This window comes from Heloderma suspectum, chromosome 2 (genome assembly GCF_057233095.1).
Source record: "Heloderma suspectum isolate Gila_16-S chromosome 2, 16-S_ref, whole genome shotgun sequence".
Lineage (NCBI taxonomy): Eukaryota > Metazoa > Chordata > Lepidosauria > Squamata > Helodermatidae > Heloderma > Heloderma suspectum.
The window spans coordinates 183,085,132-183,100,429 of NC_139459.1; the positions used below are offsets into that span (position 1 = coordinate 183,085,132).

General features: G+C 46.9%; 1 protein-coding gene across 2 annotated transcripts in view; it reads left to right on the forward strand.

The window, feature by feature from the left end:
* PIP4K2C (phosphatidylinositol-5-phosphate 4-kinase type 2 gamma) overlaps positions 1-13,680 on the forward strand; it is a 44,546-nt gene extending 30,866 nt beyond the window's left edge. For both annotated transcript variants that reach the window (XM_084836627.1, XM_084836628.1), the window contains 3 exons: positions 5,241-5,496; positions 7,123-7,226; positions 8,533-13,680. In XM_084836627.1, coding sequence (XP_084692753.1) covers positions 5,241-5,496; positions 7,123-7,226; positions 8,533-8,613 — 441 coding nt within the window. In that variant the 3' untranslated portion in view covers positions 8,614-13,680. The remainder of the gene's footprint in view (positions 1-5,240; positions 5,497-7,122; positions 7,227-8,532) is intronic.
* The last annotated feature ends 1,618 nt before the right edge of the window (positions 13,681-15,298 follow it).

Consider the following 15,298-nt stretch of genomic DNA (forward strand, 5'->3'; position numbering starts at 1 on the left):
CTGCAGCCACAGACATGCAAGAGATCAACCTTTCCTAAGCTGGTGCCCTCCAGATGTATTGGGAATGATGGAAGTTGTAGTCCAACACATCTGGAGGGCACCAGCTTGGGAAAGGCTGCACTAGGTGGTCTCCCAGCCTCCAGTTGGCAGTATAATGGTGGAAATAACAGCCCACTCTTATTGTATAATGGCCTGCTTATTTTTGATTTGTTTCCTGCCTTTTCCTCCAAGTATACGTGGTTCTTCTCTCTCCCCTTCCCCTCTTTTTATCCTCATGTGAGGTAGGTTGGTTTGAGAGATATAAGTGTCTGTCCCAAGGTTGCCCAGTGAGCTTCATGATTGTGTGGGGATTTGAACCCAGATCTCTCCAGCTCTAGTCCAACACTCTTAATGCTACACCACACTGGTTCTCAGCCTTGTGGCACTGTTGTAAGAATTACTGACATAGTATGTGAAACGCTTTGAATGCTTTAAATGTGCAGTATAAAATATTAAGTACATTTATGATGATGCATAAATACATTTTCTGTGATTGATGCAGAGAAAGGAATTGGTGGACTGGAGCAGAGCCTCGTTCTTTTAACATTCATGTGAATTTGTGAAGGACTGTGAAGGATTTCAGGAGTATTATTTTATTGTACTTCAAAAAAACCACATTTTTATCCTGTCCTTCCTTTCCAAGATGCTCAGGGTGGCATCCATAGTTCCTCCCTTCCTCATTTTATCCTCACAAGAACCCTGTGAGGTAGGCTGGGCGGGTGAGGAGAGAGAAACTGTTAAATAGCACTATGTCACAAAAGTTGTTGTAATGTCCTGGCTAAGAGTCCGCTGTGAGCCAGGAAGTCCCTGGTTCAAAGTCCCAGATATGAACTTAGTGACTTGCCAAAGGTCACCCAGTGTTTCACAGCCTCAGCCCCACCCCTGTAATATGGGGATAATGCTGACCTAACTTATGGTGATGCTGTGAGGATTACTGAAATAATGACATGAAGTGTTTTGGACACTGTAAAGCGCTATTGGGAGTGGGGCAACATGTGCCCTGGCAGATGCTGGACAACAATTCCTGTCTTCCTGACAATTGCCCCTCCTGACTGGGACTGATGGGAGTTGGAGTCTGGCAACATCTGGAGGACCACAGATTCCCCACACCCACACTATATAAATGCAAAATACTGTATATTAGTATGTGTAAATACTTTTCATGGAGAGCCTAACTCCATATTAGGCATAATTAGAAAAGGAATTGAGAATAAAACTGCCAATATCATAGTGCCCCTATACAAATCTATGGTGCGGCCGCACTTGGAATACTGTGTCCAGTTCTGATCACCACACCTAAAGAAAAGGTAGAGGTGGGAAAAGTGCAGAAAAGGGCAACTAAAATGATTTAGGGGCTGGAGCATCTCCCCTATGAGGGAAAGTTACAACAGCTGGGATTGTTTAGCTTGGAAAAAAGGAGGGTGAGGGGAGACATGATAGAGGTCTACAAAATTATCATGGTGTGGAGAATGTGGATAGGGAGACATTTTTCTCCCCCGCTCATATTACTAGAACCTGGGGTCATCCCCTGAAGCTGATTGGTGAGAGATTCAGGAGAGATAAAAGGAAGTATTGCTTCACACAGTGCATAGTTAAACTATGAAACTTGCTACCACAGGAAGTAGTGAAGGCCACCACTTTGGATGGCTTTAAAAGGGGGTTAGACAAATTCCTGGGGGAAAAGACTATCACTGGCTACTAGTCTTGAAGGCTGTGGTACCTCCAGTACCAGAGGCAGTATGCCTATGTACACCAGTTCCTGGGGAACATGGGTGGGAGGGTGCTGTTGTGCTCGTGCCCTGCTTGCGGGTTCCTGGTTGACAGCTGGTTGGCCACTGTGTGAATGGAGTGCTGGACTAGATGGACCCTTGGTCTGATCCAGCATAGCTCTTCTTATGTTCTTAGGAATCGCTTCTCCTTCCAAGCTTTAACTTCTCTCTAGGCATCAATGAGGGCGCCTTACACATTTTGCAAATGAGACATGACCCTAAAGCAAAGCTGGGCAGATTCGTAAGCCTCATTTGGGGGCTCGGGGGAGGAGGGGCTGTGTGCTGCCTCCCTGCCTCTTGATGTCCAGTGTTGCACTGCACTTGCGCCTGCTGGTGTGCCAGTAGCCATTCTGCGATGCTGGAGGGGTCGTGGTGGAATGCCCGACCTCCCAGCAGGGGGAAGAAAACACTTGATTACTGAAGGTTCTTCAGTCAAGCAAGCGGAGTTGGAACGAGGACCCAAGCCTGGGAGTTAAAGCGGGATGCATTCCAGTTAGAAATGAGGCACACAGCTTTGAACAGCCCAGGCAATTAATCATGGGGATCGGTTGCCAAGAGAGGGTTGGTTCTCCCCCCACCCTCACCCAACACGTGCCACCTTCGGATTGAAACTAAACTCCCTTTTAAAGACAAGAAAACTGCCTTTATTAATTCTTGATGAATCCAGGATAAATACTGCCCTCTGGTTCTTGCTGTTACAATCGCTAGATGAATTTCCGCACAGAAGATAATGTGATACTGTTTAGTTAACCCTTTACATGGCTTTCCTGGTGGTGGGAGTGGGGAGAATGTACCCTTTTATTTGTTTGTGAATTAGCTAGCAGCTACTCCACGTTAAATCCTTAAGCTGAATGAATGACCAGGCACCTCTCTGTTTGGTGGCTAACTTGCATTTTGGAGGTTCAGCTTCTAACCAAAAGGGTCACCTGATGCCCTCCAGAACCTTTGCACTATAACTCCCATCAGCCCCTACCAGAATGGTCAGGGATGATGCGGGATGCAGTCCAATGCTTCTGGAGGGCACTCCAGGTTGCAGAAGTCTGGTTTCTCGACCAAGATACGTCTAACTAGTAGGAAAGTTCAGGCCAAGGAAGGTGATTGTGATACCTTTTTAAAAGGCTGTTCTCTTGTGCAGAATGAGGTGGTGGAATTTCTGGATTGTACCACTTCAGACTGAAGGTGATGTTGGTGTGCTGACATATTTTTGAATGCCCTTGTTAAACAAAAATTTAAGAATCATCCTCTTAACATGGTAAACAAGCTCATCAGGGAAAAGACTGCACTGAACGTTTCCCCTGTGATGTACCAGTCTATCACATGGAGGGAGGTTTGTGTTTTGTTTTGTTTCTTCATGCAGGGGACCATTAAAACAAATCTCTCTCACACATTTACATATACACATACATCATCTAAAGCACAGGTGCAGAATCTCAGGTCCAGGGAGTCAATCCAGCACTCCAGGGTTCCCCAGATGGCCCTACTCCTTTCCCCTGACCAATGATGTTTTGGTGGTTTCCTGGCTTTTGTGCGGTTTCCCCCTGTAAGGCCTTAGGCCTGAACCAAGCTATCAATAGTTTTAGAGATGATCCATAATGCTCTCTGGCTTTGGTTCAGTTGGCTGCTGTTTTCCCTAACAGGCCTCTTGATTTACCAGGATGAGTCGAAGGTCAGTAGCGCAGCCTCAGCTCATTCCATACTAACAAGCTAGAGTGTCTTATCAAGATGTGCCTGGGAAGTGAAGCTTGTTTGCCTTAAAGCTGCAGGTGTCTGTGCTGGGAAAGCTCTTGATTGTTTTCCTTCTGACCAAGCACTGTTAGCCTATGCTGGGAAAGGTGTAGATGAATGCTAAGTAACGCTTGCTGTTGTCTTGCTGCCTCACTGCTAACATGTATGGTGTAAAACCCATCTTACCCCATGGCTCTGGGTTCAGAGAAGCTGTCTGATCCAACCATTGGGTACGCCTTTGTGCTGATTGTACTCAATAAAGTACTCCTTGTAAGTAAATCTGGATCTGATTTATCACTATCTCGGCACCTCCAAACCTTAGCAGCCCATGGCTGGGGCATACCCCCCCTCCATTTTAAAAGGTTGAAATGTCTCTCCTAAGGCTTTGTTTCTGGCAGGAAGAGCTGAAAGATAAAATATGCTGATATTTTTGACCCCACTCCTTTTGCCCTTGACCCCAGCTTCCACTGGAATGTGGCCCCTGAGAGCTTCTCCGAAATGGGCTTCAACACCCCTGGCCTGCAGCCTGAAGTGGTACAGTCTATCTGTCAACCACTTGAGTCTACCCCTTCATTCTGTGCAATGTGTGGAATAGAACTGCTTCACAGTCCAGAGTAAAGAGTTAATCTGATTCCTCCCAGATTGGAGGATGGCCTCCCGCAGGGTTAGGCAACAGGGGGCTTGACTCTGACCCTGCAGGGGAGGGGAGTATGCTGGAGTGAGTGGTGTGGTGGGTTTGGATAGGGCTGGATCCAGGTTCAGAGTCCTCCTCAGCCACGAAGCTCGCTAGGTAGCCTTGAGCAAGTTACTAACCCAACTTGACCTGCCTCTCAAGATTATTTTGACGATAAACTGAAACGTGCTGGACTACCAGGGCTTTCTTTGAGCCAAGGCTCACTACAGCTTACCCTTGAATCCACTAAAATTATATGAATGAAGTAATTAGTTGCCCCCACATACACAGGGGTGGTTGGTTTGGGGGCATTTTGCTGAGATATAATTGCACTGCTCTTATAAGCTTGAAAACTCTGTATAAATCTCCAAAGCTGGGAGTTCTCTGTGGATGCCATTTTAGGACACTACTATGATTACATAGATATGAATGTGTTACCAAATTAGAGTATAAAATATGTAGGTTTCTGCCCAAAATTGCAGTTTTAGATCAATCCTAATAGACATGGGCTGGCTATGGGTTGGATCCAAACTTAGTCATACTTAGAGTAGACCCATGGAAATCAATGGATCTTAAGTTAGTCGCAATGAGACTTCACTGATTTTCATAGGTAGTTATAACGAAGTCTGAATCCAACCATGTATCGCTTCCAATCTGGGAGCCCACTGTGGCCATTGGTGGAGCTGCTGTGATTTCACAGAAGACTAATGGTCAGAGCTGCTACTTTACTGGAACAAGTCTGGTCCTCCCCACCCACCATTAGGTGAGTTGTTGGGATGTTGACGAATGTTGAGCATTCTAACTGTTGTGAAGAGAAGCTTAGTGCAAAGGATCTAGCGATGATAGGGCAGCTTTCCTCAGCCTGGTGCCTCCAGATGCGTTGGACTGCAACTCCCATAATTCCCAGCCAGCATGGCTGAATAACTTACTTTGTTTTATGTATATGTGTGTGGGGGGGAGGGGCTTGTAATAAATAACGAAGAAGCAAGCCCATTAAGTTCCCAGCCAACTGACTGTTGTCTTCCCATGCTCAGTTCCTAGTGCAACTCAAGATTATGGACTACAGCTTGCTACTGGGGATCCATGATGTGCAGCGAGCTGAGCAGGAAGAAGAAGAGGAAGTGAAAGAGGAAGAGGAGGATGGAGAGGGTGAACCTGGGGCTGTGGCCTTGGTAGGTTCCTATGGAACCTCTCCGGAGGGCATTGGCAGCTATCTCAACTCCCACAAGCCCCTGGGGCCTGGCGACTTCGAGCCTTTAATTGATGTCTATGCCACCAAGAGTGCTGAAAGTAAGTCACCAAGAGAATTTCCAGAGGCGTAGCCATGCTGGTCTCTTGTAGCAAAAACGAGAGTCTTGTGGCACCTTAAAGACTTAAGACGTTCATTATGGCATAAACGTTTGTTGAGCAGAGTCCACTGTAAAATAAGACTGTGGCTCACGAAGCTCATGCCATAATAAATGTCCTCATCTTTAATGTGCCACAAGACTCTTTGACATTGTTTTCATCAAGAGAACTTTGTCATTAGTCAGGACCACTAAGTCTGTTCTCCCCCTTTGACTCCATTGTGTTTGTGCCCTTAGCCATGTTTTTACCCATGGCCAACACTCTGGCTGCTGTCTGTTCCAGAGATCTATTATGGATGGTGTGGAGAGTTATCTGGGGAAGAAAGCCTCCGATTTCAGAGACTGGGCTTGGCTCGATTATTGTGTGTGTGCATTTGTTGCAGTGCAAGTATTTTACCTAGCCTCTGGCATAGAATTCAGCAGCCTGAAGATTCCCATCCTTAAATAATAAAAAAGTAGCCCTTGGGTGTGCACAAAAGCTAATTGGGCTAATATCTGATGGAATCTGAGATGTCAAATAGGTTTAAGAAAGATCTGCAGGAAGGAACTTCCATTTTTTGCCCTTCACGGGTAGTACTAGACCCATATGTGGGTCCTGTTGTGGCCCTGAAGAGTGGCAGACAAGTGCCTTGTTGCAGACTCTAGCTACTACAAGCCAGGCCCTCAAGATACCCCCAGATGTCCTGTTGCTAATCTTTCCTAGCCCTCTGATCCCCCGTTTGAGGTAGATTGAATCCCCAGATCTGTCTTCGTCTGGATTCTAAAAGCCAAATGAAATACACAAATTCAGCAAATATCTGCATCTGTTCAATGTGCATAATTTTGATTGCAGAATTGGGTCTATCTTGGTGCAGAATGTGGATTATTGGAGAGAGGATGGTGCAAAGTGTGCATGGCCCTGGGTGTAGTTCTATTAGAGGTGGGATATTGGCTTCTGGGAGAGGAGTTAGGTTTGATAGCCAGGATTCTGATGTTTACTGCCTACCTTTAATGCTGCCCCTGGTTTCTTTGTCTCTAAAATGCAGGATGCATTGGGTATGAACATGCAGAACATGATTGCATCAATTAATCAGTCCTGAATTGTTTGCTATATTTAGGGTCAGGAAGGGATTCTCTTCTCCCAGATCAGCTGTTAATCTTGGGCGGGGGTGGGGGAGCAGGTGTCCTCTAGCATTTGGCTTGGACCACACTCTTGAGTCATTTGGCATTCCCTGTTTTGTGTAAGCTACCTTGTTGTGTTACATTCTCTTTATTATTACTTATATGGCCACTTGTATCCTGGACTGTATGGTTTCATCCACTGGAAGACTAGAGTAGAGCAGCTATCCCCAACTTGGAAGGTTTTTGACTTCAACTCCCATCTGCCCCAGCCAGCATGGCCAATGGTGAGGAATCCTGGGAGTTGTAGTCTAAAACATCTGGAGGGCACCAGGTTGGAAAAGGCTAGGGTAGAGCGTGTTGACATTTTGGCTTTTTCAAGCCATGAGGTTCTATAATACAGGGATACGCGACCCAGTGCAGAAGGTAGCATCACTCATGGCCCTCACTGACTTTCTTTTAACGTTTCCAGATAGCCCCCAGAAGGAAGTTTATTTCATGGGCCTCATTGACATCCTGACACAGTATGATGCCAAGAAGAAGGCTGCCCATGCAGCTAAGACAGTCAAGCACGGGGTGAGTCTGGTTGCATCTTCTTTTGTAACAGCAGCCTAGGAATGCTAGAAAGGGAGCTCTGTTCTTCAGGAGATGGCCTGCAGCTAGCCTCTGGCCTTGTTTGCAGATGACTTTAACCCATGGTTTATTTAACCCATGGTTTATTGCCCTAACCAGGGTTTGTCGGGCAGACAATCAAGCTGTAGTTTGTTTTCTCAGTCCCTGGGCTGTTGTCTCCCTCCTTGTTTGCATGCTCCCTCCCTGTATTCCAAGTGTCTTTGTGGTGCTGTAGTATTAGCATGTAGCGTGGCTAGGTTTTTGGACCGCTCTTGCATGCCACCTCTGTAGCCTGGCAAAACAACCCACAATTCTGCGTTTACGGGTAACGACAGCCCATGATTTAAACAACCCAGAGTTCGCAACCCAACAACAAACCATGGGTTCTCTTTCTGGGTTGTGAGTGGTTAACAAACCATGATTTGTTAGCGCAGTCACGTTCACACATCATGACAACCCAGAATTCAACCACTCATACCGTGGATTAGTGATATGTGCGAACCAGACCTCTATCTTCCCCCTGCCATGCCCACTGCTTCTGTACTTTTTCCGCTGCTGACAGTGGCTGCTGTTATCCAGCTCTGACAGCTCCATCTGGTACAGTTGTTGGTACAATTGAATGGGTCTTGGGTGGTCGATCCAGGGGTGACTTGATTAAATGATCTGACTGACTTGATTAAATGATCACGATGGAATAGAGAAGGCATAACTGCAGCCTATCCTGCACGTAGGAGCTGCTCCCGGTTGCCTCTCTCCAGCTTTCCACTTTATTCTTGGGCGGCACAACTGCAGATCCTGTTGTGATCATAAGACGGGGAGCGGGCGGGGACCTCTTTCAGCCCGAGGGCCAAATTCTGTTTCAGTAAAGTTCTCATGGGTTGCATTCCAGTGGTGGGCGGGGGCAAAGGCAAAAGAGGTGGAGACAAACATACAGAAAATTCTTCAAATGCCAGCCTGTTTTAGCCGAAAGCTCTTCCTGCCAGTAACTAGGTCTTAGGAGAGGTATTTTAGAATAGAGGGAAAGTGGCACAAAAAATCAGAAAAGCACGAGAAGATATGCTTGGGGGGTGGGGGAGGTAGCAGGGAGCAGGAAACGCCTGGTAATGTGGGAAAGGTGATGTGGCCATCTGGGTAACCCCAGAGGATCAGATTGGGACCCCAGATGGGTGGGATTTGGCCACAGGACTCAGGTTCTGCATCCCCGCTTTCTACTGACTATGAAGAAGGGCGTAATTTGTGGTGCTTGTTGACACTTTCTCTCCCTCTACAGGCTGGTGCAGAAATCTCCACGGTGCATCCAGAACAATATGCCAAGCGCTTTCTGGACTTTGTCACTAATATATTTGCTTAGCAGTTGTGCAGTACATCTTGTTGGCCAAAGCTTCAGATCAAAGGCTTTCCTGCCCCCTTGTAGTTCTCCCTCACCCCGCCTCCAATTCTCAGTAAGAGGGATGGTTCCCCGCCCCCCCCTGCTGTTTTGGTCAGCAGGAGAGTTGGGTTCACATCAGATGAGAGCCCCACCGTGGCTGGTCTGAGAGATGGCTGCTGAATCAAGTGCCTTAACTTTGACCTTCTGTCGGGATGAGCAAGAGACCAGAGTACCAAAGAAGCAGTTTGATAGCTGCTTTTGGAGGCAGCTTCTCCTGCTACCTTCTGGGAGCAGGAGGAAAAGAAAAAAAAGAGCTGGCTTGGCATATTCATCCCAGCATCGGCCTCCTCTATCCCTTAAACTGTACCAGTTGGTGACTGGTTAGGGGGGTTAAATGGTATTTTTATCCTGAGAGAGAATAATATGCAATAAGAATTTAGTCTTGTGCCTTGGAAGAAGGGGGTTGAATGGAATCTTCCCCATTTACACAATCAATTTCCTTTGGGGGTGACTGATAGTGTATATATTAATTTACCCTGTGCTATCCAGTGGTACCGCCTATTGGTTTCCAGCCCCCCTGTGCTGATTCTTTACCTCTTTTCCCCAGCCCTTGCTGGAAGATTGCACTGTGCCCCAGCCCTTGAGAGTGGTTTCGGCCCCTTCTAGCACTCCTGTCAACACTAAGACCTACCCTGCTAATGCAACATCCTAAGAGCCCAGTACTACGCTCCAGCTCCCACAGGGCTCTTTCCTTCTAGCCTTGCAGCCTCTTCAAACCTCATTGCCTATGTTCTGCTCCCTATGATAGAGCCCCTTCCAGGCCCCAGGTGATGTTTTTCCTCAGTCCCTCTTCAAACGGAGCATGGGAACCAATGCAGCGTTTGGGAGCTCCCTTGGGGCTGCTAAAGGGAATCCCTTTAGGGATTAGTGATTGTCCCCCTGGGTGGCACCTTCCCCCAGAGTCTCTGATGTAGTTGAGGGGTGTGCTGTGCCTCCCTTGGCCGAGGGAGAGGTGGGGGTGGGAGAGAAACTGGAGTATTCTCACTCCGGTGTAATGCGCCCAACTTCCCTCACTCCAGTGGGCGCTTGGCTGGGTTGAGTAGCTTTACTCCGTAGCAAGGTGGTGTCTTTCCATGAGGCGGCCCTTGCCCCACCAAAGGACAGTCTCTCCAATTCCAAAGCCTCTGGGAAATGCTGAGCTGGAAAGACCTGCCCCATGTTTAGGAGGGAATTGGACCAGAGATGACCGTTTTAGCTTCGCTTTGAGGAACAGGAAGATTTCTGAATGCCATGTCCAAGGCTGGGATGTTTTCAGAAGGTGTGTGCTCGTAAGATGCTTTTGATCAGGGGTGGGCAGCTTGTGCCCCTCCAGACGTTTGGGCCTACAACTCCTATCAGCCCTAGCCAGCATAGCCAACGGTGAGGGCTGATGAGAGTTGTAGGCCACAACATCTGGAGGGCCACAGGTTGCTCACCCTGCTGCAGATGGTTCCTGCTTCCTCCTGTATGCGATATATCAAAGTAATGAACCAGTCTGTTGTAAGGAAAGGCAGGTCTGTCAACAGCCGTTTGGAGGAGCTTTCTGGGGAAGTAGTTCTAAGCTCCGGAGCTGTGATGTGTCTTAAGGAGGACCTCCCTCCACAACAGCTGCCATGAATTCAGCAGAGCAGGGCTACTCAGAGACACCTCCTGACATACACAGACTGAGCAAAAGGAACTGGATGAATGAAGTAATAACAGGCCTAGTACACTGACCCTACTGTGCCTGGGTAGCTACACTCCTAATAAGAGGAGAGGCCCTTGGCCGGTTCTGGCAGTGGCTGTGTTCTGCATAGCCGCCCCATGGGCTGCGTTTGGCCTGGAACGCAGGGGACCATGCTCTTCTCTGTCCTCTCCCCTCTGTCCCACCAGCGGTGGTGTTGGGACCGATGCCGTTCCTCCTCTTGGTGCAATAAAGCCTGTGCCATGGAACTGTGCTTGTGCCCTGGGGCTGCACTCCTTCCAGCCCCTTTCAGTGTTTCTTAATTGTACAAGATGTTGTGTATTTCCAGTTTACTCTTGTATCAATAGAAATAAATTATTGGACCAGAACACTGTCTGCATGCAAAATGTCTGGCTCTGCCTGAGCTGCTGCTGTTGGATTCTTCTGCTCCAGCGGTATGGATGAAGGAGCCCAGTGTGTCTAAGTGGAAGAACAAGGGACCCTCCTAGCTCGTCAACAGCTCTTTGGGCTAAAAACGGTGCCCTAGCATCAGAAAGGGTGCCTGCAAGCCACAACATTTTATGCTTTTTGTATCTGAAATGTCTATAGTGGAGGTGCTAGAATCACCTTCCCCCACCTGGTGCCGTCCAGATGTGTTAGATTACAACTCCAGTCATCCCCAGCCACCAAGGTGTGGCGGATGTAGTCCATTACATCGGGAAGGCTGTTCTGCACTGGCCAAGAACATGATGGTGCTGTTCAAGTTGACCACTACAGGTAGCCAGAGTTAATTTCACAAATAAGTGCAGGCTAGAATTTGCTCTGGTTCCTCTGTCTTCTATAGTGGGGCACTGCTGCTGTTCTCCAATCCCAGCTGGCTTTGCTTATTCAGTACAAAGGGGAAGGTGATATACCCGTTACTCAGGAATTATTTGCTTCTTAATGGTCCAGGTTTGACCTCCCCCAGGAACGTACAAGAAGAGCCATGCTGGATCAGACGAAAAGCCTATCTAGTCCAGCATTCTGTTCACACAGCAGCCAACCGCCTGTGGGAAACCCCCAAGTAGGACATGAATACAGTAGCACCCTCCAGCAACTGGCATACACAGACATACTGCCTCTGATACTGGAGGTACTGTATAGCCATTCTCCCCCCGCTTCCTTGCCATTAAGAACTGATTTGGAGTCTCTGCCCTTGATGCTTCCAACAACACCAGGGACACCACTCAACGAGATGGCCTTCTCTGTCCTATCAGCCAGGAGAAGCGAAGCTGGTGAGGACTAGGGAGAGGGCCTTTTCTATGGTGGCCCCCACTCTGTGGAATTCCCTCCCTAGTGACCTCTACCATGGCCCCTTTGATGAGCTTCCTCCCGGCTTTAAAAACCTGGCTGTTCAGGAGGTCATTTGTGGTGGGTTAGGGTTTTTAGAGAAGTGTTTTGTTACCTTGTTTTGTTCAGTTGATTATGTAAATTTGTTATTAGTATTGTACGCCGCCTGGAGTGGCCAGCCAGATGGGTGGCTAATAAATCAAATAAATAAATAAACTAGCTACCCTCCCTTTTCCAAATGGAGTTCCATTGTGCCCTGTCATGCTCCACAATTTTGTACTGATAAATCCAGATTGGCTAGCAACCTTTGCTTGTCTACTACTGTTGCTAATGCAGATTGCAATCAACATGCGCACGGATCTTTAGTGTGTTCAAAAGAATTTAGAACACTATTAGTCTTTTAAGTGTGCAGCAGGTCTGTAGGTTAGATGGTGGTAGTGGGTGCTTTTCAATGGCTGGGCCGAAGATGCTGTCGCAGAAGGCTTTGCAAAACATTATTTTTCTAAATGCCACACTTCCATAGAACACTAGGAATGCCGTTGGTTCAGAGCAGTGCCTGTGTAGCCTGATCTTTTGTGGAGTTAGGCATTGCACCCTTACATGCCCTTTGTTCTGGCTCCTTAATGTACAGCCAATATTTAGCCATTCAGAAAATCAGTACTGTAAGCATGAGAGGCCCCTTCATGGATCATTGCCTTGTTGTGGCGAAGGGGCTTGCGTAACTCAGTGAAGCCATCAGCTATGCCGTGCAGGGCCACCCAAGACGGACGGGTCATGGTGGAGAGTTCTGATGTGGTCCACTGGAGAAGGAAATGGCAACCCACTCCAGTATTCCTGCCAAGAAAACCCCATGGAACGTATCACAAGGCTAAAAGATATGACGCCAGAAGATGAGCCTCTCAGGTCGGAAGGTGTCCAATATACTACTGGGGAAGAGCAGAGGGAATTTCCAAGTAGCGCCAGAAAGAGTGAAGCAGCTGGGCCAAAGCTGAAAGGCCACTCAGCTATGGATGTGTCTGGCGGTGAAAAAGTCCGATGCTGTAAAGAACAATATTGTTTAGGAACCTGGAATGTAAGATCAATGATTCAAGGTAAGCTGGAGGTGGTCAAACATGAGATGGCAAGATTGAACATCAACATCTTGGGAATCAGCGAACTAAAATGGACAGGCATGGGCGAATGTAATTCAGGTGACCATTATATCTACTACTGTGGACAAGAATCCCTTAGAAGAAATGGAGTAGCGCTCATAGTCAACAAAAGGGTGGGAACAGCAGTACTGGGGTAAAATCTCAAAAACAATAGAATTATCTCAGTAAAAATCCAAGGCAAACCATTCAGCATCACAGTAATTCAAGTCTATGCCCCAACCACAGAGGCCGAAGAAGCTGAGGTTGATCGGTTCTATGAAGACCTACAACACCTTGTAGAACTAACACCAAAAAAAGGTGTCCTCTTCATCATAGGGGATTGGAATGCTAAAGTAGGAAGTCAAGAAATCACCGGGATAACAGGCAAGCATGGCCTTGGTGTACAAAATGAAGCAGGACAAAGGCTAATAGAGTTTTGCCAAGAGAAAACGCTGATCATAGCAAACACGCTTTTCCAACAGCACAAGAGGCGACTCTACACATGGACATCACCAGATGGTCAATATCGAAATCAGATTGATTATGTACTTTGCAGCCAAAGATGGAGAAACTCCATACAGTCAGTAAAAACAAGACCTGGAGCTGACTGTGGCTCAGATCAGGAGCTGCTTCTTGCAAAATTTCGGCTTAAATTGAAGAATGTAGGGAAAACCACTAAACCATTCAGTTCTGACCTAAATCATATCCCTTATGAATATACAGTGGAGGTGAGGAATAGATTTAAGGGATTAGACCTGATAGAGTGCCTGCAGAACTATGGATGGAGGTCCGTAACATTGTTCAGGAGGCAGCAACTCAATCCATCCCAAAGAAAAATAAATGCAAGAAAGCAAAGTGGCTGTCTGATGAGGCTTTACAAGTAGCTGAGGAAAGAAGGGAAGCGAAAAGCAAGGGAGAAAGGGGAAGATATACCCAACTGAATGCAGATTTCCAGAGAATAACAAGGAGAGACAAGAAGGCCTTCTTAAATGAACAATGCAAAGAAATTGAGGGAAACAATAGAATGGGAAAGACTAGAGATCTCTTCAAAAAAATCGGAGATCTCAAGGGAATGTTTTGTGCAAAGACGGGCATGATAAAGGACAAAGAAGGCAGGGACCTAACAGAAGCAGATGAGATTAAGAAGAGGTGGAAAGAATACACAGAAGAACTGTATTAAGATACAGGAAAGATCTTAATATCCTTGATAGCCATGACAGTGTGGTCACTGAACTTGAGCCGGACATCCTAGAGAGTGAAGTCAAGTGGGCCTTAGGAAGCATTACTAACAACAAAGCTAGCGGAGATGACAGTATTCCAGCCAAGCTATTTAAGATCCTAAAAGATGATGCTGTGAAATTGCTGCACTCAATATGCCAACAAATTTGGAACACTCAACAATGGCCACAAGACTGGAAAAGGTCAGTTTACATTCCAATTCCAAAGAAGGGCAATGCCAAAGAGTGTTCAAACTACCATACAATTGCGCTCATTTCACATGCCAGCAAAGTTATGCTCAAAATCCTACAAGCTAGGCTTCAGCAGTATGCGAACCAAGAACTACCGGAAGTACAAGCGGGGTTTCGAAGAGGCAGAGGAACTAGAGATCAAATCGCCAACATTCGCTGGATCATGGAGAAAGCAAGAGAATTCCAGAAAAACGTCTATTTCTGCTTCATTGACGACACTAAAGCCTTTGATTGTGTGGATCACAACAAACTGGCAAATTCTTAAAGAGATGGGACTACCAGACCACCTTACCTGTCTCCTGAGAAACCTGTACGAGCGTCAAGAAGCAACAGTAAGAACCGGACATTGAACAACCGATTGGTTCAAAACTGGGAAAGGAGTGCAACAAGGCTGTATACTGTCGCCCTGCTTATTTATATGCAGAGTACATCATGAGAAACGCCAGGTTGGATGAATCACAGGTCGGAATTAAGATTGCCGAGAGAATTATCAACAACCTCCGATACGCAGACGATACCACCCTAATGGCAGAAAGCGAAGAGGATCTAAAGAGCCTCTTGTTGAGGGTGAAAGTGGAGAGTGCAAAAGCTGGTTTGAAACTCAACATTAAAAAAACTAAGATCATGGCATCTGACCCCATCACTTCCTGGCATATAGAAGGGGAAGAAATGGAAGCTGTGACAGATTTTGCTTTCTTGGGCTCCAAGATCACCGCAGACGGTGACTGTAGCCATGAAATTAAAAGACGCTTGCTCCTTGGGAGGAAAGCTATGGCAAACCTAGACAGCATAGTAAGAAGCAGAGACATCACCTTGCCGACAAAGGTTCGTATAATCAAAGCTATGGTTTTCCCAGTAGTAATGTATGGCTGTGAGAGCTGGACTATAAGGAAGGCTGAGCGCCTAAGAATCGATGCTTTCGAACTGTGGTGCTGGAGAAGACTCTTACGAGTCCCCTGGACTGCAAGGAGGTCCAATCAGTCCATCCTAAAGGAAATCAACCCTGACTGTTCATTGGAATGACAGATACTGAAGCT